The sequence below is a fragment of the Pteropus medius genome, unplaced genomic scaffold (genome assembly GCF_902729225.1).
Source record: "Pteropus medius unplaced genomic scaffold, Ma_sr-lr_union100, whole genome shotgun sequence".
Lineage (NCBI taxonomy): Eukaryota > Metazoa > Chordata > Mammalia > Chiroptera > Pteropodidae > Pteropus > Pteropus medius.
The window spans coordinates 3016062-3042449 of NW_024346667.1; the positions used below are offsets into that span (position 1 = coordinate 3016062).

Genomic DNA, 26388 nt, shown 5'->3' on the forward strand with positions numbered 1-26388 from the left:
ATCCAAGAGGGAAAGTAAAGAAATGAGCTAATTACATGGGGAACAACATCTATTTCTTAATCCCTCTCCTGCCCCAATAGCTCTGCCCTCCACCTCCAACCTGTGCTCACGTGTCTCCTTCACATCATTCAGATCATGCGGTTCTCAACTTAAGTTTCGCCACCTCATGGAAGCCTTCCCTGACCAGCGTCGCTAAAACAGCCCTCAAAGCGACTCCGCAGCCCCAGACACGACTTACTATCTTATCCTGCTTATCATGTCCATATCATTTCTCAGGACCTGCAATTATTTATTCATTTGTTGACATATTTATTGCCTATGTCCCCCGCCCCTTGTCCTGAATATAAAGACTCTTAAGGGCAGGAACTGCATGTATCTGTTCTCTCTAACTAGAATATTGTGACGCCGGCGACATGCACGTGGAAAACGGCAATTATTACTAAAGTTGCCAGGAGCCAGGGGTGTACATGTTTTCCAAAAACTTCAATCAGATTTCCCATCGGGGGTAAATGACTCTGAGGCTTATATCTCACAATACTTAGAAACATCCTACCTAAACAAGTAAAAGACAGATGAGACATCAGGCAGATTTTTATTATTAGAATACAGACTTTTATTAGAACAAGCATTTCTCATAGCTGTAAGCGATACGTTAGACTTCATCAAGCTAACTCGCACTTTCTCTGCCACAGGAAGGCCAGAGAGAGAAAGCCTCTTATGCATATATAGGATCAGCAGAGCAAAGTATTTCTGTAAGTGATTCATTGAGGCTATAAATGTTTGCAAATTGTAAGGCACTGGAGGGTGAAGGGCATGTGAGGTGGGACAGGACTCAGATAAAAGATTTCCGACATACCCTACCCTGCCCAACTATCTCTCATTTCCTTCCCCAGTTTCCATGGCAGGCACCTAGGCACAAGAAGGGCGAATACAGCATATTCATTATCCTCATTCAGACTCCAAATGATCCAAAAAATTTCACAGCTCTACTGCCACCACAACTTATTAGAAGATAAATTACATGTTATCAACTTGTCATGGCACTTCATGTAAATTATACCTCAATAAACCAGATTTTTACGAACACCTTTATACTTTGTGTACTTCAAAAAGCCACTGACATGAACCACGAGAGAACTGCCTAATTTGTTGAAAGTGTTTTTGCTGTGACCTCAAGGGCCGACCACATGGGAAGAAATTACTTTTTAATACCTAGCGGACAGGACACGCCGGTGCCCCCGAGACCACAGTACCCGTTGGGGTTCTTGCTCAGGTACTGCTGGTGGTAATCCTCCGCGTAGTAGAAAGCTTGTCCCTCCCGGATGTCGGTCGTGATCTGCCCGTAGCCATGCTCTGACAGAACCTGTGGAGAGAAAGGAGCCATCAGGACCTGATCCCGGGCCAAGATGGTCCCGAGACAAAGGGACGACGACGTCGGGCTGTGAGGGAGGCTGACAGGGTGGCTCGGGATGTGCGGTGGGTCCTCGCGGGCCTGCGCTCTGCCACTTCCCAGCTGGGTCACTCTGGGCGAGCTCTTACCTCCTGCGCCTCGGGTGACTGGTGTTTGAAATGAGCTTTTCTGACTGTGCTTTTCGCTCTACCCATCACACCACCACTGTCCCGGTGTGTGCAGGGAGCCCTGGCTTGGCCCTGAGGGTCCCTGTGGCACGGCTAGGTGCTCTCCCAGGGGGAGCAGCGGGGCCCCAGGAAAGAGTGGGGTCTCTGAGAGCACTGGAGCAGGGCTGTGGTGGGAGGAGATGAGGGGACCCGGCAGGCCAGGGCGGGGAGGGCCCCAGCACCACCCTGTGCTGTCCCCTCTGCCACCAGGGACCGGCCTCCTGCCATCTCTCAGGCGGGACAGAGAGATGGCAGGAGGCCTGTTCCTGGTGGCAGAGGGGACATTTGCTTGCTGTGGATCTCGTGACTGGGGACCCTGCCAGGATGCCCTGGGGAGCAAGGTCAGGGGAAGACGTGGCCTGAGGGCCTGTGTCAGTTCACCACCACCCTCTGTGACCTAGTTGAAGGCCTGGTGGCATCTGCTGCCAGGGAAAGAAACAGACACGTAAACACAAGTTGGGGGAGGAGAGCGGAGCTATTTGGGGCAGGAGACGGATTAAGAAATAGACATTGTTCCCCACGGATCTCAGCCCGTTTCCTTTCCCTTTTGGGTTTCAGCTGTGCCCTAGTTCTTGGCTGTCCCGGGCTGCCTGCAGTGTTCGAGCACAAGGCTGCAGAGACCCGTTCCCAGAGTCACTGATTCCATTTCGGACAGAGTGCAAGGTGGGGCCTGGGACCTGTGTTTCCGTAAGGGAACTGAGCAGTCTCTGAGTATCCTTTGGTCCAATTAAAAGGAAGTCCTTATGTCTGCAGAGTGCTGGGAATCTAATATTAATATTCAGCATGATTCACCGCCACAGTCTTTTTCCCCCCGAGAACGTCTATCTTTTTCCTGTGTCTCTGAGCCAGAACGAGGCAGACTGAGGATCTGACAAGCAGGCTGGGACGGTGAGGGACAGGATCCTCGCCAAGGTGGGTGGGTTGGACCCTGCAGCTCAGAAGCAGCCAGTTTCCTTACAGGGGTTAGAAATGACAACGAGGAGCCATTCTGACTTCAGTTTTGACACTTTTTTGTAAACTAGCAATTATCGAGGGTTTACCATATGCCACACTCTGCACAAAGACTTCACAATGTTAATTTTAGCCTCACAACAGCCATATGAAGGGAAGTACTATTATTATCATCCATCTTTAAAAGTATATGTCAGATATTGTGTCCTGATCCCTGACATTCTCAGCTCACCACAGTATTGCATAGGCTGAGAGCTTGGAAACTACATTTCCCACATTCTATTGCCAGCAGCACTCCAGTTTAGATGCCACCAATGAGAGAAGCACACACGAAATCTGGCAGGCTAAATCAAAGGAGAAGCCATTATTCGCAAGGTGCAGCTGTGAGGGTGGGCGCAGGTATCTGCTGAGAGCAGAGCTGAGACTGCCGGCTCCTCCTGAAAACTGTCACTCTCAAGCTGCAGGCAATTAAAGTCATCGGCAACGATTTCCAGCTATTTCTGTAACTTCTTGGTATCCTGAAATCCAGTGCTGCTATTCCCTAACCCTCACGCCAACAGCCTTTCCAATGATTCTGGAAGCAGCAAATTCCCTTTGTAAAGCCCACCCTGCTTGAAATCCCAGCGAAGACAGCATTGGGGACCAGAACTGTTTTCAGGAAGCAGAACCTCAATGAGAATGAGAACCTGGGATTGGTTAACTGTTGGTTAACTGTCCTTGTTTGTTCTGAGTGAGAAATGACCTCATTGTGATGGAAACGGATCAGTGCCCACAGTGTACGGTGACAACGCATTTACTTAAATTATCGCCAGTATTTGCCTGTGAGGAAATTCCACTGAAAGAAGGCTTTGGGACTCTAGGTGGCTGTGGCAGTGGAATATTCCCATGAAGATGATATGCATGACATCTGTGGGTTGTGCTAGCCAAGAGCTTGTAGAAAGAAAAAGGTACAAGGTGAGGACTTGACATTCTTGGCCCAAGTTCAGAGAGCCAGAGAATGTCTCGGAATGACTTAATCTCTTGCTTCTTGTAGCTGTGTCCATATACCAAATAAAAGGTTGGCTCCAGAGGGTCCCAGATTGACAAGTGCAGTTCACAGCTTCACTAGGTACGAAGCCCAGGGATATCCTCAGAGAGCTCGTCCATCACCCCGTCCCAGACACGCCCACTGAGACATGCTCCCCCGCTGCTCTATCTGAGCCGCTCTGTGTGGGGCACACAAGTCTCCCACACTCCGAGGCCATCTCAGAGTTTGACCTCAGCCTTCCCCGTCCTGGCCACACGGAATGGGAGCGGCCCGCTGTCGAGATCCTCCACCCTTCCCCGTCCCCCAGGGCAAGGCCCGGCTCCTAGGTCTGCAGATGTCTCTGCTCTGTCGCCTCACCTGGGCTCTGTCCTCTCTGAGCACGACCCCCTCACACACTGCTCACCGTGACCTCTCTTTCACAGATGACCGTCCTTTATGGACAAGGAGAGCCTTCTCAGAAGCTTCTCTACCAGAGGCAGGGAGGCCAGCGCCAGTGAACGCTACTGCCCGGGCTCCCCTCCTCCTCTCCACACCAGCCCTCACTGAGCCACTCACGGACCACCCCAGAGGGGCAGCTTCCCTTTTGGGGAGCAGAGGGAGGGAAGGCGTGAGGATGGGGGCCCAGGCAGTACCAGGCCTCTGCCACAAGATGGCAGACACTTCACTTTCATTTGAGAGGAGAAAACCAAGAATTAACAGTGAAGAAAACCTACAGAAGACAGCTATGCTGCCCTCCTCCAACTCCCCTTCCCCTGGGACATTTTGGCCGGTCTTGTCAGGGTGGCAGACACAGGCGAGAGCCATCAGGCCTGCGGCCCACATTGCCCCCTCTGCACTGGGCCAGCCAGCCTCCAGGCCGAGACCGTCACGGCACCGGCCATGGCTGTCCTCAACCCTTGCTCTACAACTGAGGGAGAGGGGGACACAAACGTGCAAAAAAATCTGGATATGAAAGAAGAGGAAGTAGGAGAACGCAAAGTCCTACCTGGTCTCTACTTTTCCTTCTTCCCCACAGGCTCTGCTTTCTCACTTCACCAAAGCAAGTCACTCCCCTCAGCCACCTCGGAGGGCCTGCTTCCTCCGAGAGTCCTTGCTGGACACAGGCAGCTGGACGCAGTGCAAGGGATTCCCCAGCGACGGCCTTGGCCTGTCTATTTCTTTGTTTACCGTGACTGCAAACTGTGACGGTCAGTTTCGCAGTTGTCCGCCGCTTCCAGTGTGGATGCCCTCTGTGTGCTGGGCCAAGCGACGGAATTGAACAGACCGTGAGATCGTCCTGGGAGCGCGCACATGCTGGTGTCAGCACCTCCCGAACCACAGAGCGGAAGCCTGTGCTGGATCCCTGGGGAGAAACCGCCAGTCCTTCCCCGCTGGGTCCCACTCCGCCTCCACGTCCTCATCCTCCTCGCTCTTTTCTTACTCTCTTCTTTATCCTTCTCGCCGAGTAGTTTTCTTGGGTCGTGTTGAACTTCATCTCCTGAACATTGCACTCCCTTACGACCTCCGAGGAATGTTCTTTCCTCTCTTCCCTAAACATGAACTCCTGCCCAGATCAAACGTCCTCGCCTCTATGAAACCTTTCCCGATTCTCTAAGGCAGAAGTTACTCCATCATCTACGCCCCTGCAGTCCGACTATTCCTTATAGTGTTTGTGACATTGCATTATAACTGTCCTTTGTTTCTCTGAGCCACTTCCACTGTCCTCTGGCAGGACACACACTAGACTGCGTGCTCCTTGCGTGCGGACTGTCTTGCTTCTCTACCTCATCTCAGTGCTTAACATATAAGAAATGAATGAATGAATTTAAAAAAGAACAGTTGCGTCTTGGGATCTCTTGGAGATTCTCTTAACCTTTGGGGCTTCTGTCTAGGTCCCTGCCGGTGTTTCCTCGTGGACCTGGGAAGCGGGGGCTCAGGGACCAGGGCGCTCAGGCCATCGCTTTCCTTGCCACAGGCCCCTGGCCAATTCCATGAGTGGATTTACTCTTTAGACACAGCATTGCAGAAGCTGTGTCTGTGCAGGGAGGACCAACTATCTTCCACAGAAGATGGCCTCAGCATCACCCACAGCTCCTGAAAAAGCCCATTCACTCTTCTGGGGGGAGAATGGGATGATGGGGAGGTGGAGAAGCAGGAGGAAGTGGGAGATGAAGACTGGGCCCCCAAGTCGACGGGTCAGTTTGGCCCTATGCAAGCTGTGCAGGTGCTGGCAGGTGAACCTCAGTCTTCTGACACCTCTGCTACACCATCACCATACACCAGGGGCCCCGATCAATTATGGGGGGACATGGGTAATTTGTTACTGATAATGGCTAACATATCAATGTTTGCGAGTAACTTACTTTTCCTTTTCCTTAAGGAATTAGAGCAGATGGAAGGCGATCCTGAGTCTAGCATCATTCCTGCTCACTTGCCCACCAGGCCAGAAGGGAAGGGAATGTTGGGAAGGCCAGCGACTGGGGAGGCGTATATCCACAGTCTGCATGGTCTCTCCTGCCGTCCACGGATCTCAGGCCATTCCTGATTATACAAATGATGAATCACATCACCTACAAAGTTTTCTGGTATCTTACGAAAAGGAGGCTGTAACCATGTGAATGGGTTGGCCATAGGAAAATCATGGCAGATAAAGAGTTGAAATCAGCTACAGCAAACACTACGGCTTCAAGTACAGCCATCCTTGCAGGATGAAGCCCTGAGGGTCCCCCAGGCTGGTGGGTCCACCTCCAGCACAGGGCTGACGCCGCCCCCAGGAGACTTTGTGCTCTTCCTTCAAGCTCTACAGCACCACCTTGTGGTATAGAGAATGAGTGCGGGTCATGAAGTATTTGCCTGGTCAAAGTGACCACCCCAGTTGGTTGGCTGAAAAATCCCACTGTGATGCTGCCAGAAAAATATGCTCTCTCGGTGGTCAAACCCCAGGGCCCAACACATCCTTCCCCTCTCCAGGCTCCAGGGCTGGGTCCACCCACTGCTGCACAAAAGGCCATCTCCGCATGCCCTCTTCCTCTGCTAAGTTCCGTAACCAGGACCAGCTTCAGAGGAAGAAACGATCAGGGCCCGACTCTCTCACCCCTCACTTTTCTATCTCCTGCTCTTGTTGACTTCAACACAATTATCTAGAGCTTTCTGTTTGTGGCCTTTTTTCTTGCTGACTTTTTAGAAAGAAGTGGAGTCTCACTAAAATAGCACACATCAGTGTGACACGTGGTTCGAGAAGTCTCTGGAGGGTCACCTCATGTTATTGGTCATACTTTCCTCACCTTTTCCTTAGGCAGCCCCGGGAAGCCTCCTATGCCTTTATTCTCTTATCGTTTTCTTTTCTGGAAGCAGCTTTTCTATCTGTGAAATGGGTACGACACCTAGCTCACTGTGCTTTATGAGAATGCGAGGTGAGGCACAGAAAGTGCGTAGCACCCTGGCATATTTTACTACACAACGGTACTGGCTCCCTTTCCCAACAATCCTCATGCTGCGTAGCCCACGTAGTAAGCCTTCATTTACACCCCCACGCTCTCTTCACTTCTACAGCTTCACAGCCAATCTCTGTGGGGCACAAAACACAGGCAGGTGTCCATAAGCCGTGGCAGAGCTTCTGGCCCCCTAACAGGTGTCCCCAGCCGCAGCTACTCCTGCCAAACATCACAAACACCCAAGGAATTGGTCGGCTCATTCCCTCATAGATGTTCTGCCAGCAGAAGTGCCCTAGCCCAACCCATCCCTCCAGGGACGCTGGCAAGAAACCTTTATTTTTTAATAAATTAATGAACATGTAACCGATCAGCTTACTGCAACCTGTTAACAAGCTCATTATTAGCTTCACTGAGATTCTCCAAGTGCATGAGTATCCTCAGCCTACTGCATGGAAATGACACACTCTTACACAATCTTGAGAAAGCACAGCCCAGAGGTCCCTAAAGTGCAGGCTATGGTAGAGCATCAACAGGGAAGGTCGAAAGGGCATCAAGGCAGAGAGGCCAGCGTTCATCCAAGCCCTTGCTTTTGTCCCCAACTGCAGTGTCTCCTAAGGGCTTCCTTACATACTCCAGTCCATGTGAGGCTTTTGCTGACTTAAGAAGGGAAAATTATTCTTCTTATTTCTCAGCAGAGGATGGTGAAGCCCAGGGAGAGAGGAGGCTTGTCCAAAGTCACTCGCCAGTTAGCTGCAGAGCTAGGACCGGAGCTCCCAACCTGACCGTTTCCATCACTACTGTAAGACCACTGTCCCAGGGGACCGGATAAAGATGCTACCTTTCCCTTAGAGAGGGACAGTCGATCGTTTCAAAATACCCAAAACAGTTCTAGACATGGATCATCCCATATTTAGATCATACTCCCCCCCAACCCCACTCATATCCTTGAAATTCAAAATGTGTGATGTCTATTTCTCAAGTCATTTCACTGATTCATTTTAAATCGTGGTTATATATACATAACTTCAAATTTTCCATCTTAACCATTTTTAGGTGTACAGTTTAGCAGTGTTAAGTACCTTCACATTGGTGTGCAACCAATCTCCAGAACTTTTCATCTTACCAAACTAAAACTCTGTACCCACTAAATAATAGCTCTCCATTCCTCCCTCCTGCAGCTCCAGGCAACCACCATTCTATTTTTTTGTCTCTATGAATTTGATTACTCTAGGTACCACATATGAGTGGAATCACACGGTATTTGTCTTTCTGTGACTGGCTTCTTTCAGTTAGCATAATATCCTCAAGGTTCATCCATGTTGTAGCATGTGCCAGAATGTCTACATAAATATCACATTTTTAAAAGCTGTTCATCCATTAATAGACACTTGGGTTGCTTCTCATTGTTTTTTCAGCTGTCAAATAATACATGTTACCACATGACAAGCACACCCCACAACAGTACTTAGCTACGTGCCTGTCAGTAGCCTCCTGCCAGGATATTAAGCTCCCCAAAGAAGTGCAAACAAGATACAATGGTGAAAAGACTCGCTCTAAACATGGGGTTTGGTTACTCTTTTTCTGGTCCCACCAACTGATCCCATGTACCGACGACTGCATTATAAAGATGGAAAACAAACCCTAAGAGCCTATCTAAGGTCACCTAATAGAGAGAAAGAATTGGGACTCCCTGCCTCCCATCCACTCAGGGGGACAAATGCCTAAACTTCCATAAACTTCTCAAGAGATGACGGAAGACCTACTCACAGTGTCATAAAGCAGAGTTTGCATTAAGTGCCAGGCTCTATGTCGAATCTCTAACAGACATCAGAGGAGGGGTTTGCAGGGTCCCCAGATGGGGCAGATGTAAACTGTAGGGTGCATTTTCTCTCATTTTTCTCATTTCATCATGCCAGTAATCCTACACAGCTGGGGTGTCATTATCCTGACTTTACCCACAAGGAAGCTCAAAGTGGTTAAGAATCATGCTCAAATTCATGTGCCTGGAGAGTTCGTCATGGATCTGGGACAAGAATCCAGGTCTGTCGGCTCTGGATCCCAGCTCCTTCCCACATACATGCTGTCTCCAGAATGTGGGAATACAGAAGTGAGACCCAAGGAGCTGGGTCTGTACTGTCCTGCAGTGTGTCTAAGGTACAAAAGGCCAATAGGAACCCACCAAGAACCTCATATTGGAATTCTACAGAGCAAGGCAGGGAGGGAGGAGAGGGGGTTGGTTCTAAGGACATCGACACATGTGTGTATGTGTGTGTACATGTGTGTGGGAGAGGTGTGTATTGTGCACTTGCGTGTGAACGTGCACTCATATGTATGTGTACACAAGGGCACATGAGGCTTCCGTGTGATATCTATTTGCCCCCACTGTAGATGGAGTGACCTACAGATACCTTTCACTGTTTAGAAAATGGATCATAAAAAAGAAAGTTGAATTTATAATAGTGATTCTTAACATCTTCGGGCGGGAGGGGGGGGTGATCATTGATTCTCCTGAAAATCCAATAAACACTATGAATACTCTTCCTACCTAAACTCACAATCAAATATTTACTTATAATTTCAAAGGCTTCCATAACTCTCTGCAGTCCACCCATGGCCCCAGTATTCGGAACCATTAGACAGGGCCACCAATCCAAAGTCGTCGTGACACCTGCCTATTCCTCATTCATAGGGTTCTGGAAACATTCAAGCATATCTAATTGGCAGTGAGCATGTTCAAGACAGATGACCTTAATTCAATCACAGTTTGAAGGCCCAATGAGAAATGGCTATGCTGCTGGCGGGGGAAAGTCACCAGGAAAGGAAGCAGGTACTTATAGTGCAAACCTCATCAGATTCATAATGTTAAAGCCTCTTTAAATCTGGTCCAAGCTAACCCCATCTCCTCCACCCACCGAAATAATTTTTAGTCTTATCTTGAGAGTTGGGTTTTTAGGTAATTATTTGTAAAATCTAAATGTGTGTTTCATTTTATTTTAGGATCATTTAAAAAATATTTTAATGGTAAAAAATTCATCCTAGAACTGAAATCCAATTTATGATACTGAGCCCATAGGAAGTTGGGGTTTGATTTTTAAGAGCACAAGCTGAAACTGTTGCCAGGGGGCCAACCAGGTCTGCTTTAGAGGAAAAGGCTCTGAGGCAGGATCCAGGAGACAAGGATTCTGCTCCTCACTCTGCCCTCTAGTGGCAGCAGGGAGCGTGTACCAGACATGGTCCCCTCCTTGGTTTCTACTTTTCCCGACTGAACTGAGGGACCTCTTCAGTTCCTTCCAGATCTAATTCCATCGAATCCCATGCTAGGTTTCTATCCTGTGCAAGCGCACACGCGCGCACCCACACACAGTCCAGGCTTAATAAGCGCAGCCAGTGCCAGTGCCCAAGTCAGCAGTTTTATTCCATTGGCAGCGTCTGGCTGACCAGATTGCCATCAATCAAAACTTCTGGGAAAGGAAATAAAATGACTGGCATGGCTTTTAAAGAAAACCACTACAAAGAAAAACACCGTCTATTCTGAGCTGAGCTGAGGCTCATGGGTTTGCAGTTCAGGCCGGCAAAGGGCACCCACAAAACTGCAGGTGTGCCACTGCCCGCAGCAGGCCCTGGACTCACAGGAGCTCCAGGCTCTGGCACATGGGTTTACCTCCTACGAGTTAATTAGTGACTGTCAGCACAGCAAGGGGGACAGATTAGGGAGAGTGAAAGATTCCCGAACAAGACGTGACATTGACGAGAAGAGTGCTCAGAGGGGCCGAAGCCTTTATGCGGCCCGGTCAGAGCTGCACTGACCCTTCACGGTTTTGTGAAACTAAGGGAGGCAAAGTAGAAAAAGAGGTGACACAATTAGATCTAATTTGGTCCATTTACCAAAACCTGTTTATGCAAATGGTGGCCTCTATATAGAATGGTTTCGGCTTCTTAGAACAGCTACAGCGTTCTTGTGCTCTGTCCTGCCCCGGACTCTGTAGTTGTGTCGGGCAGTTAATGGCTTTCATTACGTATTCCTCTGAGCCCCTCACCCTTGAGATACATCACAAGTGTCTTCTGACTGGCAAGGATATTTTTCTTGGTTTGCAACACAAAATGATAGAGCTGCAGTCTGAGTTTTGTCTCTGCATCTGCAGAGAAGGGGGAGAGGGAAAGCGTTCAGTTTGGCCAGTAAGGAGTCAAAGCTTTACCCTTGCTCCTCGGAGTGTGGACAATGGGCCATCGGCTTGTTAAAAATGTAAAATACGGCCCCCTCCCCAGATCTACTGAATCAGAATCCTCATTTTAAAATCATCTAACATGTGCGTGTTAAAATTTGAGAAGCTCTGCTCTAGCAGACTGGTCTCTGTATTAGTGGCCACCGACATCCCTTACTCTCCCTCTTGAAGTCAGGTTACCCATGTGACTTGCTCTGGCCAATCGGCTGTGAGTGGAAGGGACCTCATTTCCACTCACGAGCCATTTCTGGGCACGAGCTGTCCAGCACTAGCATGGGCTTCATACTCCCCCCCCCTTAGACACAGTGACCAGGGCTATTCCAGCCAGTAGTGGCTCCATCAGCCTGGGTCCTGGTGTGAGGTCAGTGACAATCCAGAGCACAGAATACTTTATTTCTTCTATTGTAGTTCTTTGGTTTCCCCTGGTGTGATGCTGAAAGATCTTAGAAGACAGGGGTAGCTCGGTGTAAGCCACTCACAAGACTTCTCTGTCATAAGTTTTTCAATGCTCCATCTTCACTTAATCAACTAATTTCAGTAATCATTGTGGGGCATCTGCCATGTGCTATGGACAATGCTTGACAATAGGGACCGAGAAGCGAACAAGGTAACCTCTGACCTGAAGTGGCACTCACTAGAGGTGGGGGTGGGGAGGTAGTGACAGACATGTGAGCAACTACAACGTAAGTGCCTACTATGCCAGGCGCTGGTGACGTAGGCCTAAAGAAGAGAAAGTTCCCTGCCTTGAAGGAGGTTATGGCTTTGAGGGGGAGTCAGGTCATCTGATGAGACTGTGATGGCCCGAGGATGTGGAGTGACAACTAAGATGTGACTAAATGGGAGCCACGCCCACACACTGGGGAGTAAAGAGGACCACTGTCCGTCCATCCAGAGCTCAGCATTTGGCTGGAGGAGACAGGATGCACGTGCTCACGCAAGGCAGAGGGACTGTGCGAGAATATGAGAGGTGCAGACGGCGGCCTTTGGGGCCACAGTGGAAGGAGAGGCTGACACAGCCGGCCGGGGGCCGGGGAGGGGTGGGCTCCGAAGGAGATGAACAACAAACTGGGAATTTTACAGTGGGTGGTCGTAGGGGCAGTGAAGGGCCTGCTCTGGGCGCGTGGAGGGAAGAGGGAAAGGAGGCATTTGAGGAGTGCGGAAGGGCCCGGAGAGGAGCGGGGCGGAAAGCTGAAAGGGACTCGGGCAGACAGTGCAAGAGGCCTTTGGAGGCATCACATTTATGATCTTGTTTTCTGTTTACTCCCATTTAAGGTAACTCAGCTACACACTGCCCTGCAGTCACGCTGACACATAAGAACACTTTACAAGATTAAATGAATGACTTGAACCCAAGCAAAGCAGACAGATGTCTCTGAGGTACACCTGCCGGCCTGTAGCGACGTCTTTCAGACCAACTGAGCCAAGGTGGACATGCAGGGGAAAGAGGCAGCTAATTACTTATTTTTCCATTACTTTGTTGTTCTCCTTTCCCTCACCGTACCTTACAAATTCTAAGCATCATTTCCTGGGTACAAGAGGAATTGGCTCTTCTCTACTTTGTGCCTCAAAAGATGGAGCCCCACCAGACGTGGCTGGGCTGGGCTGCAGTCCTGGCCAGGAAAGGAGAGACACTGAGCTGGGGACCCCTGCTTCAGACCGGGAAGAAGCAGCTCAGGGTTATATGGCTGGAAGGTGCCACTGCCCATCTGCTTTGGCTTCACAGTACTTCCTGCACCCATGAGGTGACTTAAATCCATCTTACCCATTCAAGGGCTGCTGGTTTCTCCGGATTTGATCTTTCCTTTGAGGACTGCTGGTTTTGAAAAAGAATTCAAATGACTTTTCCTATATAAGTTTCCCTTTCATGGCTTTCAGTTTTACAGGAAATGGATCTCTCTTTCTCTCTCTCTCTCGCCAATCCCCCATATATCTCTAGGGGTTATAATCTGCTTTTTCATATCTGAAATCAATTAACTTATTTTTCATATCTAAAATAAAAAAAAAAAACATTAACAGTTTTTGTTATATTCTTCACATTTAGTATACAAAAGAACCCACTTGTCACTGTTCAGAGGAATCAGAGGAAGCCAAGGACGCTGGCTTTCACCTTGGGGATGAAATGCAGATTTCATTAAAAGGAAAGCCGCTTCATTCCGAAAGGTTGAATAGAAAAGGACTTAAAGCAAAATGCCAGCTGAAGTTTAGTGCGCTGAATTCGGCAAGGTAAAGGAACTTTTCCAAATATCGCTGTTTCTGATTTATACACGAGTTTCGAGGATTCAGAGCCGCAGGAAGGAGAGGTCACCCCAATTTGAACTGCAGACAGCGTGGCCAACCATCGTTCCCCAGGACTAGGGGACTGTCAGTGCTAAAACTAGTGCAGTCTGGGGTCTGCTGGGTTGGTCAGTCACTGTAACTGCAGATCAGGTAAAGAAGTTCATGTCTATCACATCACAAGCACTGGGCAGGCCTCAGTTTCCCCAACTGTAAACTGAGAAGGTCGAGCTAGGAGGTCGACCTCCCGTTAAATGTGTTCTCTCTTTCAGCCTTGTGTTCCAGAGCCTTTACTAAACTGCTTCTCTTTTTCAGGTCACTTTTATTGAGATAGAGTTTGCACGACATATAATAAAAAGTTTACAGTTTAGTGGTTGTGAGCGTCGTCTCAGAGTTGGGCGAATATCACCGTACCTTTTTCTTTCTGTTCCTCAGGTTGGATAATCTCAATTAACTCGTCTTCATTACTCACTCTTTCTTCGGCCAACTCAGCCCCCTTAGTGATTGCTTTCTTCATTTAAGTTATCGTACCTTTGAATTTCTATTTGGTTCTTTTTAAAAATCTAATTTCTATTTCCTCATTGATATTCTTTATTTGGTGAGAAATTGTTCTCATTTTTTTCTTTAATTCTTTAGACATGGTTTCCTTCAGTTCTTTGAGCATATTTATAATAGTTGAGTCAAAGTCTTTGTCTAGTAAGTTTTACTTTCATGTTTCTTTATCTCGTAAGACTCTCTTGAGAACTGGGCATTTTAAATAGTATAATGTAAGTCCGGAAATCAGACTACCCTCCCCATCAGCTTGTTGCTGCTGCTGCGGCTGCTGTTCACTTGCTTAGAGACTTTCTTGGTCTAATTCTGTAAAGTTTGTATTCTCTTTCATGTGTGGACACAGAAGTTTCTGCCTGGTTAGCAAATAATTAGCTATTGATTTGGCACAGGGCTCGTTAAATGCCATGAAGCAATGTCTTCCACCCTTTGGCCCTCCGTGTGCCGGAACAAACAGTTCCGTTGCTACGGCAGTTTTGAGCTCTGCCTTACCTTTCTCCTTTTACACGCACAGGCCCTCAAGGTCAGCCAGAGGTGAGAGATTAGGACCTTGTCAGGTGTATACACACCATGGCTTGGTCATCTATTCACCAATTTAAGGACATCGGAGTTGTTTCCAGTTTGGGGCTATTATGAATAAAGCTGCTCCAAGCATTTGGGTACAGGTTTTTATATGAACATATCTTAAACTGTCCTAGGTAAAAGGATAGGAGAGGGGTTGCTGGGTCATGTGACAATCGTAGATTAAACTTGATGAGAAATTTCCAAATGGTTTTCCAAACTGGTGTCCGTTGTCCACGCCCGCCAGCAACGTCCGAGAGTTCCCGCTGCTCTGCATTGTGGTCAGCACTCGTCGCCGTCATTTGTAATTTAGCCATTCTAACTGGTGTGTGGTAGTCTCCCAGTGTGGTTGTGATTTGCATTTCCTCGATGACTAACGCTGCTCAGCATCCTTTAATGTTCTTATTTGACTTCGGTATATCTTCTTTGGTGAAGTGACCGTTCAGATCTTTCACCCACATTTTAATCGATTTGTTTATTGCTATTGTTGAGTTTTGAGAATTCTTTATAAATTCCAAAGTTGTGTTTTGATTTCAAATGGATAACCCCTGCCCTGAGACTCTGGTATTGACCAACTTGGCTCGACATCTGTAACATAATGTTTTATGTTCTATATCGTATATAATATCCATATATAAACACATACACATACATACACATATATAGCTCCTTTAGCAATTTTTTTTCTTTTTCAATTTAGTTCAAGAAACACTTATTGTGTCCCTATTAAGGCATCAAACAAGGTACTAGGAAACCAGAATTAAATAGCAGATGCAATAAAGGAACTTTCAGTTTTAAGAAACATGGTATTCAATTGAATTAAATTAAGAAAGAAATACATAAGAATGACTGCATGTAACACATTAGCTTTCTGTGTAGAAAATTAATTATTTGTTCAGACAAAAGGTTGAAACACGTTCATTATGACTTTATAAAGGCTATTAATTATCATTAGCAAATCCTTTCTTGATTCATAGAAATATTCCTCAATACAGCCTCAACCAACATATATCCCGAAAGAATTCAGTCCGCATTAAAAGATTTCTGCTGCAATTTTAAATGGATACTCCTGTATTCCGAGCTCATGAAATGTGATGAAAGTCATGTTCTCATCAAACACAAAGCACAACCACTCTGCGTGTGTCTCAGCACACACCCCTTCCTGCCGAGGGCTGGTCTCTGAGAGCAGTTCGGCCAAGTTTCACTTTAACTGCAGTGTGCCTATCTATCTGCAGAACTGCTGGAAGAATCTTCCTGAACACAGAAGAAATTAACTTTCAACAGTAACTTAAAAAGTAATTGCAATTTCTTAAAATCCTCTTACACTGAGTTTAAAAAATGAGACTTAGCAACTTTATTGTTTTTTTATTCACTGATTAAGACAATAAAAGTTGTGTTCATTTCAATATTAAGAAATTAAAACCTCCCTTGAGACTTTCTCTGCCCTGGAGTAGGTTACATCTGTCAACTGCAAACAGGCTGGCCATCTTGCAAGCAGAAATTCTCCCTGGGGCTGAAATATGTATAACCTCACACTGTATTGTCTAGGGCTCAGAATTAAATGATTGGAATTTTTTTTTTTTTATCGAAGGAAACTAAAAATAGGACGATAAAATAAAATATAAGCTATAAGAGAAAATTCATTTAAGATGTATCTTGCTTTAATGCTTTAGCTTCCAGCCTGTCATAGTAGAGAATATATAATGATGCTAAATAAAGAAAGAAAAGAAGCTTTTTGTTAGTTTTCTCTGAAGCTTTAAAGTGACACAGTGTGAGTAAATGGAGGCTGGCCCACAAAAGGCTGTTTCCCCATGATGCTGCCAGTGTACCATCCAGAAGCTGCAGGTGACGAGCATGCATCGTTTCCTAGTTTCAGGCAACACCATCTTCACTTCTAAGCAGGTGTCATTGGAGGGCTCGCCTCTTCGGCTTTTCTAATTGCTAATACAGTAACAAAGGAAAAAATAAAACCTGAGCGGAGATAAGACCGAGGGGTCTGGATTAATGAAGATTTTCTATTCAGGCTGTTTAAGCGTCTTAGTAATGAAATACATCAGGATTTTTTTTTCTAGAGAAGAAAGGAAGGGAGGGAAGGAGAGAGGGAGGGAGTGAAAAATGGGAAAATAAAAAAGAAAGAATCCAAAAATAGACTATGCGTGCTCTTTGCCAAGGTGTAATTTTAATTTTCTTCAAGGCTCAGAACCAGTAGAAGAACTGGAACTCCCTCAAGAGAAGTTGGGAGGAACATAAGCTAATTATACAACTTAAATTTGGTAATACAATATAATTGGCATGGTTTCTGGTTAAGGCAATATAAATCCATGTTAACTGGAGTTAAGACAATGGCACTATAAATTTAAAGTAGCATTTTTATTTCTCTAAGTATCAAAAATTCCCTATAATATCTCCAGGGGTTCTCAATTAAATCCTGTTTGTACAGACTTCAGTGACAAGCGAGGCCTAGGTTCTACTCCTGGTTTTAACGAACCACATGACCTTGAGGCCTGGCCTTCACTTTTGTGAAACGGGTATAAGAGACCTACCCCATAGCATTATTTTGAGGAAGAGATGAGATTACACATTCAAAATAACATATTCCATTTCAGTAGCATTGCTCATCCTGTGTTATTTTTAAAGATGTTATGATCATTTTGAACCCTTGGAATGTCCCCACTTCGGGCACTTGAGGTGGCAGGGATCATGCCCAGAGAGGTGAGGACCAGCGCCTCACTAGCTAACCCCCCATTCCACCCTTCCATGCTGTTCCCCAGCACAGCAAATGAGCGACTTAGTTTTTCACACGTCATGCAGAGTTTTGGTGCTCCAAAGACAGTCTGTGGACCAGACTTCTCACGCTAGAGTGCTGGTGGCCCTTGGCCAAGCTCTCTGCCCACACGTGAGTACTGCATGTCACAAGCTGCACAGCGTGGATGAGATTGGCAGTGCCACTGGAGAGAACCTGGGCACAGGCCTTGGAGGATAACCTTTTTCCTTTGATTTTTCTGTGAAGAAGTATCTTGATCGATGTCTATTAAGACCTCAGTGAAACTCCTGTATCTCTGGAAGACCAGGAACAGAATGTGCATGTTGGGGAAGGGGTGGAGATGCAGAGGAGCTAGGAGTTGACGTTTCTTGAGCGCTCCCTCTGTGCCAGGCACTGCCCTGCATGTGTTACTTATGCGATCCTCATAATAGCCCCTCTGATAAAAGTAATATTACTAACCCCATTTCTGTAAACAGGACACTCAACACAGAGAAGAGGGGAACCAGGATTTGAACTCAGGCAGTCCAATTCCCGAGCCCATATTCTTAACCACTCACCATAGCTGCTGTCATAACTAAAAAATATTTTATGTCCACTGTGTGACAATATGCCTGGTCCATGGCAGAACATTTACTTACATTATCTGCTTTCAATGTGATGACACAGATTAACTTAATTTAAAAACTTGGATGTTTTAATTACATATTCCCCTTGACTATCACTATAAAATGTAAAATAAGACTGATCCGAGTTAATAATTTTTGAGAACCTTGATTTTTATACTTCTCCCCCCAGAGATGTGGCCATTTATATCTGGTTTTTGTTTCCTATCAATAAGTTAGTTCCTTCTTTGTGACAACACAGATTTTCTGCTGTGCTCCCAATTTCATGATTGCTTTTGGAACAAAATTAGAATTTGGTGTAGAAGCTTGTCAGCCTATGCATTGCTTTTTACTGAAAGTCTAAGAAGTTCATATCTATTGGTTCTTCTTTACTATCCTATCAATCCACTCAAAGAGCCTTTGCATTGCCAGAATAATTTAAAGATTTAAGTAATCCTGGACAAAACTCTCAGACTTGATATCTGATCAGGATTCAGAACGCAATCATAATGAGCAAGTAAGAACTATAATAAAAATGCAAACTATCCTATATTCCAGGCGCTATGTTGTTTAGACCCACGATGGCGCAGACTCCATATTTCCTGGGATCCAAACCCTTCTCTTCACTTGCTCACTGAATCCCGCCACTCCCCGCAACTCCCTCCTAGCCACCCCCACCTTGAGCTCTGGACATGGCACATCCAAAACTAGAGCCATTGTTCTTCCTCTCCCAAAGCTGTTCATCTCCTCTTGGTCTCTTTTTGGTACTCGACATCATCGGCCCCATCCCTCATCACTATATATCTCATCAACTTCTCCTGTCTGATGTCTCCCAGCAAATCATGTTTATCAAGCGAATTGTGACACCGCATCCTGAATGATGCACAAATGCACCTCATCCTCATCGACACTTCCCAGGCTCAGCCATCTTCGACCTTCACCTGGGCTGTTGCCATAACCCTCCATCTGGTCTTGCTGACTCATTTCATGACCCTAAAATCTATCCCTGACCCTGTCTGTGGGCCAAGGGGGCCTGGCGAAGGGCTGACTGTGACAGCCCGGGGGTGGTACATCACCTCTACATTGTGAAATATGGAAGTCTTATTTAGCACATTCAGAAATGACACAAAGAAAATGTCACATCTGACAAGGCAAAACTCAAGGCCATCCGCAGCACGAATCTCACCTTGGTTCCTTGAGCTGGATATATTTCAAGGAGTTCTCAGCTGGCCATAAAAGTAGATCCAAACAACAAGATGTTTCAAAGAGATAAAGAAACGCCTGCACGCTTCAAAGAAATCAAAGGAACAAGCACAGAGCACGGGGGACACAGGTCACATGTGAAAAAATAACACATTTTTTTTTTGTGTTTGGGAGTAGGTTGTCAGCTTAATTTATGCCAAGCGGGAAAAGTGGACGCCCTGAAGATTAGTAAGCAGTGCAGTGGCCAGTGCGGAGGAGATGACGCCAACACACCCTGGCTGCGCTGCCTGGTGCTCCTGAAATAAGTTCTGGCCTGCCTACTCTTGGGTGTCCCCCGCACACTTCTCCCCTTTCTGTGTTAGGATGAGTTTGGCCGAGTCACTGAACTTTTCTGTGCTTCAACTTCTTCATCTCTAAAATGAAAATGACAATATCACCTTGTAGAGGTGTTTGTTGAAAGTTTACAAAACACTTTTTAAGAGGCCAGTATTCCCATTTTCCAGGTAACTAACAGAGGCTCAGAGAGGTTAAGTAACTTTCCCAAGGTCGCACATCTGACAAGTTGCCATAACTGCTGGATAGACTTTCTCTCAGCGCCTCTGGCTGAGTACATGTCCCCACCCTCTTCCTTCCCAATGCAAACAGATGAGTCTTGTTTCTAGTTCCAGCCCAGATCACAGGCACCAGGCTGCGCCCGTCACTACAAAGGAACCAGACACAGTGAAAGTCATTAACATTTCTCCTCCGTACTGGAAAGAGCAGGAAACATGGCACTTAGTTCCTATTGTATTCTGGTCCCATTCAGTTCACTAGAAACACGGTCACTGTGGAGAGCCTTGCCCACGGAAAACGCTTAGTAAACAGCGCCCCTCTGTCACCCCTCTGTCCCTTATGATCTGTCCTGTGTATGTGTGTGTGAGCGTGTACTTGGTGCCTGTGTGCGGGCCTGTGTGCATTTTCCCTCCGAGTTGACCTCTAGACCTCACCACTCTGCTCCTTTCACATCATTTACTCCAACGCTTTGATCACCTCTGCTCCAAAATACTTATGGATACTTGGTCCTTAGGTGTCCAAGCTCCAGGGGAAGAAAAGTAATAGCTGAGATGTCAGGGTAAAAAGAAGAAAAATATATGGGGCGTGGAACACGCATTTTATTCTCTCTCTTTAAGAATCTGGCACAAAGAACTCACCTCCTTTCTGCCAGGGATGGAACAGGAGTTACTTGGCAACGGTCTCGAGCCAGATGTCACCCTCATCTGGTTGCCTTGGCTGGGTGGTTGTTTGGAATGAGCAGCCCAAACACAGTGCGGGCGGGGCTCCTGCGAGGCTGTGGGCGCCAAGCTGGGTGACAGCCCTAGCAATGCCCTGATCCTCTGGGGGTGGGGGGACCGGTCAGTTATCGGGTAGCTGCTCAGGGCGGGGTTGCCAGGAGGCAAAGGGGCCCTCTCGAAGGGCACACCACCTATTTCCTTCTGGCTCTCTCCCAAAAGTGAGCTGAGAGACCTTGTTCCCCCTGGCGCTGGGGCACAGACTTGTCTTGCTCCTTCACGGAGACTCCTGGTGCATTTAGCATGCAGTCCACAGTGAAGCAGCCCCTTCTCTCACGGCCTCTTCATCCAGTGTGTACAAGGCTGCACTCTGGGAAACAGATGGTGGCACCAAAGCACGGCGCGGCTTCTGCTTCTGGAGTCCTGCGACCTTGGCCCATTGCGGTCTGGCCTTCATGGCCTTCGTCCAGGCCGAGCGCAAAGCCCTCGCAGGGTGCCCCGGGAAACAGCCATGCTCCTGGGCAAACACCAGTGAGGGGACATGTGGCTGCACAATGGAGGCAGCAGAAAGCTGTGCCTGGAGGCAGGCATGTGCCCCATTCATAGTCTGGTGGCCAAATACTGGAGGGTCTCAGACTGAGGGGCATGGCCCTGGGGACCAAGCGTGTCCTCTGGAATGAGCCCCCAGCGTCACCTGAAACCCAAGGCAGGTGCTTTTAGAACAAAGCCGAGCGCTCAGACGTGTGTTTGCACGCACATGAGTGTGTTTGATGGGAGGGCGGCACGTGGTACAACCTGCCAACAATCCCATTTTGGGCACCATCTGCCACGGAGAGCCTGAGCACCTGTCGCAAACAGCTGCTGACGGCAGAGCGTAGGTGAAGGAGGGCTGCAGCCCCGCCCGGGGTGGCCTCTTGCAGGGAGCAGAGGGCCTGTCCCCACAGGAATGCCAACTGTTCGTTTCGAAGCCCATGCCATTGAGGAGGGCGTGTGATGAAATCCTGGCTATTTGGTTACTTCCTCGCGGGAGGGTGGGAGGAACGTCACTGTCCCTGCCTCCCCAGTATCAGGTATGACAGCTGCTTGTCACGGGGGACGAGGAGAAACCCATTCAGGATTCCCCAGTGGGACGAGAAAAATTCCAGGGCAACTCTTCTCCGGAGGTGTGAGCCCATCACTCCCAAGGTGAAACCCCGTGCCTCACTGTCTGTGGAGGAAGGACTGTGACACTCCATTTTCCTGGCCCTATTGGGAACAAGATGTCCCATCTGTGTCAACCAGTTAGGTGATGGGTTGAAATGAGCATCAGAGGGTGGTATGACTCGGGGCTAGGTCCTCTGAAGCATTTTCTTTTAGGTAAACAAAGTTTACTTCATTAAGATAAAAACCTTTCATGAAAACTAAAAATCTTTTCATGAAAAAGCCGTCTAAAGTGAGTCATGTACTTCCCTGCCCACCACGTTGTCAAGGATTTGTTATACAGTATACTCGTCAGTTGCAGGTATTTTAGCACCTTGTTTTTTTTTAGTCCTCACAGCAATCGTCTACAGTAGGTGCCGTAGTCACCATACTGGAGGACTCATTTATTACTCATCAGCGACACACGGCTGGTATCTGCAAAGCTGGGGCTCCGGCCCAGCCCGTGTGCCTCCAGCCGCCGAGCTTGGAACCCGTCGGCCACCCTCTGACTTCCCCCCACTTGTGTCCTCCAAGCAGTTTTGACCTCATGAGGCCTTAATGAACATCCATGATTGTGCCAAGCACACACATGCTGGGCCTCTGTGGGCCACAAACACACGAGACGCACACTATGGGCTCTTCTGGAAAGCTTTTCCCCATGGAGTCACCAGACTTCTCTTGAGTGTGAAAGCCAGCTCAAGCCCCAGTCAGAAGTCCTCCTTGCCCGGGCTCACGAAGCCCCCTGCGGATTCCCTTATCCTGGCACTGCCTTGGCCGGCCTTGGGGCTGAGCCGCCCTTGTACCCATGGGGCCCTTCCACTGGCCCGGAAGCTCTGTGCGGGTGGGGTCCAGTCACCCCGGCTTCCAGCAGGTACACCACATGTTTGTTGAATTGTGTAAGGCAACGCACCTGCCTTCTCGCACAGCACAATGGGACTTTTTCTTCAAGGTTGAGTTGATATCATTTTTTTCCTGGAATGCAACACAATGAGGAACTTACTTCTGGAATCTTCATCTGTTTTCCCCTGTCTTCTGGCTATTGTTTCTTTCTGGAAGCTGCCAGGCTACCAGAAGCTTCACTGGTTCTTCTGAAAGCCTTCCTCAAAACAATCTTGAGACATTTTAATCTGCGGCTTCTAACTTGTAGGGGTTGGTAAATAAGAATCTCGAGCTTTATATGCATATGTGCCTAAAACGAGAGCCGTACGGGGTAGTGTCACAGTGTTAGAGCAGGGAGTTGGTGACTTGTCTGTGGTTGCTCAGAAGCTATTTTCTCTTCCACTGTCAGATACTTGAAACCACTCTGTCACCTGGGAGGCTGGCTACATACTTTGGTCATGGGTTCAGTGATGTAGGATGTGGTAGGCACGGTGTTCTCTTTGCTTCTCAGAAATAAACTCCAAACAGCAGGAGGAACCAGGCTCATCCCCAATGTCAGGGCCATTCAGCAAGGAAAGATACAATTCTGTGTTTAAACCAAGTCTGGAAAATTCCCTACTGATACCACATTGCAAAACGAAGTAACTACAAACACCAGCCAAAAGTCTCACTCTGTTACCCTTTTTAAGGTAAATCTACGGCTAAGCCTCTTGCGAAGGGGCATTTCTGGCCACAAATGTGGCCATGCCTCTTTGAGGACAGCGCTTCATCACTGATGCTCCTTCACTACCTCTCCACCCCTCTCCACACACCCCACAAGCTAGGGGACATCTTTGGAAAGTATGATACGGGTGCCTGGGCTTCTGGTTGCCTCCAGGGAGCATCCTGGGCTAAGGGATGGTGCACAGCGGGGGATTCTTGTTCCCTAGGAATGTGGAAGCACAAAACACAGCTTCTGGGCTCTCCTCCTGGGGAAAACTGCGGGTGAGAGGAAGTTGTAAATGCAGGAGAGACCAACCCCGAAAGCAGCTAGTGATTGTAGAGGACGAATCCCAGTTGTTGCTCCCTTCAGTGTAAGAGGGCTGGCAGGTCCAGGCAGGAGCCGGAATGAGGGACCGGGACCCTTCGGGGTAGGCTGACCTCACTAGAGCTTCTCTCCAGTTTTAGGGTAATTCCTCTCAGCCAAATGCCCAGGGATGGTGGGACATGAACCCACAGACCAGCTCTGGGTAATAGGAATCATGCAGGGGGTGAACTGCAACCTTCATCACGTCAAAGCTCAAAATGCAGTCAGATGAGAGAACTATGGAAACCTGAGCAAAGAGCCTCCCAAATTCGGGGCCTACCCTGCCTTCCTTTTTCTTTCTTTCCTTTTTTTTTTTTTTTAATAATGGTGTTATATATATATATATATATATATATATATATATATATATATATATCATAATGTTAACCATTTTAAGCACTTTTAAGTGTATGATCTAATGCATTAAGTACATTCACAATGCTGTGCAACCACTATTAACCACTATCCACTTCCAGAACCTTTCCATCACCCCAAACAGAACTCTGTACCCTTTAAACAATAACTCCTCATTCTCCCCTTTCCACAGCGCCTGGTAACCTCTATTCCATTTTCTGTCTCCATGAATTTGCCTATTCTGGCTACCTCTTCTAAGTGGAATCATGTAATATTTGTCCTTTTGTGACTAGCTTATTTCACTCGGCATAATGTTTTCAAGGTTGATCCACGCTGTAGCATGTATTAGAATTTCCTTCCTTTTTAAGACTGAATAATATTCTATTGTATGTACATACCATATTTTGTTTATCTGTTCATCTGCTGATAGACACAGGTTGTTTCCACCTTTTGGTTATTGTGAATAATGCTGTTACAAACACAGTATATAAATATCTATTTGAGTCCCTGCTTTCAAATCTTTGGGGCATATGTCTAGAATTAGAATTGCTGAATCATATGGTAATTCTACATTTAACTTTTTGAGGAACTGCCAAATTGTTTTTCACTCTGGCTGAATTTTCCACTCCTATCAGCAATGCACAAGGGTTCCAGTTTCTCCACATCCTCACCAATAACTGTTATTTTTTGATAATTCCATTGTAATGAATGTGAAGGAGTATTTCATTGTGATTTTGATCTGGATTTCCCTAATGACTAATAATATCGAGCATCTTTTCATGTACTTATTGTACATTTGCATATCTTCTTTGGAGAAAAGTCTAGTCAAGTTCTTTGCTCACTTTTTAATTGACTTGTTTTATTGTTGTTGAGTTGCAGAAGTTCTTTATATATTCTAGATATTAATCCCTTACCAGATATATAATTTGCAAATATTCTCTCCCATTCCGTGGGCTGTTTTCACTCTCTTAATAGTGTCTTTTGCTGCACAAAAGCTTTTAATTTTGATGAAGTCCAATTTATTTATTTTTCATTGCCTCTGCTTTTGGTGTCGTATCCAAAACACCACTGGCAAATTCAATGTAGATTTGCACTAAATCTATTGCTAATTCAATGAAGATTTCTTCTGTGTTTTCTCCTAAGAGTTTTATAGTTTTAGCACCTAAGTTTAGGCCTTTGAGTCATTTTGAGTCAATTTTTATATATGGTATAAGGTAAAGGTCCAACTTTACTTCTTTGCACTTACATTCAGTCATAAAACTGGATATCCAGTTTTCCCAGCATCCTTTGTTGAAAAACTGTCTATTCCCCATTGAATGTCTTGGAACTCTTGTCAAAAATCAGTTGACCATATATGTGAGGGTTCCTCCTTCCTTTTTAGTACTGCCCCTTACTCTTCCCTTTCTGCCACCACCTCAGCAATGTGACTTCTCAAAAAGGCTGACAGCTGCACATCCCCCACATCCTCCAATCAGATTCTTACTGCCTCCAGGTGGCAGCCTCAAAAGGCAGGTGAACCATTCAAAGTTAGCACAGATCAACATAGTTCTCTCTCTGTTCTCCCGCATCTGTTCCCACTCCTGCTTTCCCTAACTCAGTTCCAACGCTAGCCATACAAGGGGAACTCATCATGTCATTCTTAGCTCTAGCCCTCATTCACTCACCACCTGACCTGATCTTTTTTCTTAAATCCATCTTCTCCCTTCCATCCTCTCCACTGCTGCCTTAATCTAGTCTCTCTCTCATAGTTTCTCACCCTTAACCCATTTCCCTGACCCTAGGTCCACCCGGTTCCATCCCAACTTCCAAAGTCCCTCCAGAGTGACTGTGTAATACACCGATTGACTTAGTCTCTGCTTAGATCCTTAAAGATTCTCCATTTCTAGAAATACAGTCTAACCCCTGCCCTCCCCCCAGCAATGCTTTAGATACCCTGAAACTGCCGCTGGTCCTGAAATAATCCATTTTATCACCATTTTTTGCACATTACTTTCTTGTCAGGAAAGTCCTTACTCCCGTGGTCTGCACTATTGTTCCAAAGCAGCTCGCACATCACCCCCTCGTGACAATTCTGGATTATCCCCCACGACCGTCTGAAGCAGAACTGGTTGTTCCTTCCTACGTGTTGTGTTGTGCGTCCTTTGTAGTTTATTAGTAAAAACAACAGCAACAGTAATCATCAGTGCTACCACCACCTCCGTCACCAACTCCACAACCATTTCTTGCAGGCCTCTCATGTTCCAACACCACAGGCAACACCCATAAAACACTTGCCACAGTGATACCATACTCATCCGTTCTCTTGTCCACTTCTTCCCCTATGTAGGGAGAGATCTGAGGACAGGGGCTGCCCTCTAGCCATCTTTGCAGCCCCAGCACAGTATCTGGCACCCAGAAGGTGCTAACACACATTTGCTAAATAAAGGAACGACTTCAAGCTCCTACTTGAAAGTTCTGC

At 46.9% G+C, this 26388-nt stretch overlaps 1 protein-coding gene across 2 annotated transcripts in view; it reads right to left on the reverse strand.

Moving 5' to 3' along the window:
- Positions 1–576: 576 nt before the first annotated feature.
- The window catches only part of MSRA (methionine sulfoxide reductase A), a 327395-nt gene continuing 301583 nt past the window's right edge, over positions 577–26388 (reverse strand). For both annotated transcript variants that reach the window (XM_039875849.1, XM_039875848.1), the window contains one exon: positions 577–1363. In XM_039875849.1, the coding sequence (XP_039731783.1) occupies positions 1199–1363 (165 nt within the window). In that variant the 3' untranslated portion in view covers positions 577–1198. The remainder of the gene's footprint in view (positions 1364–26388) is intronic.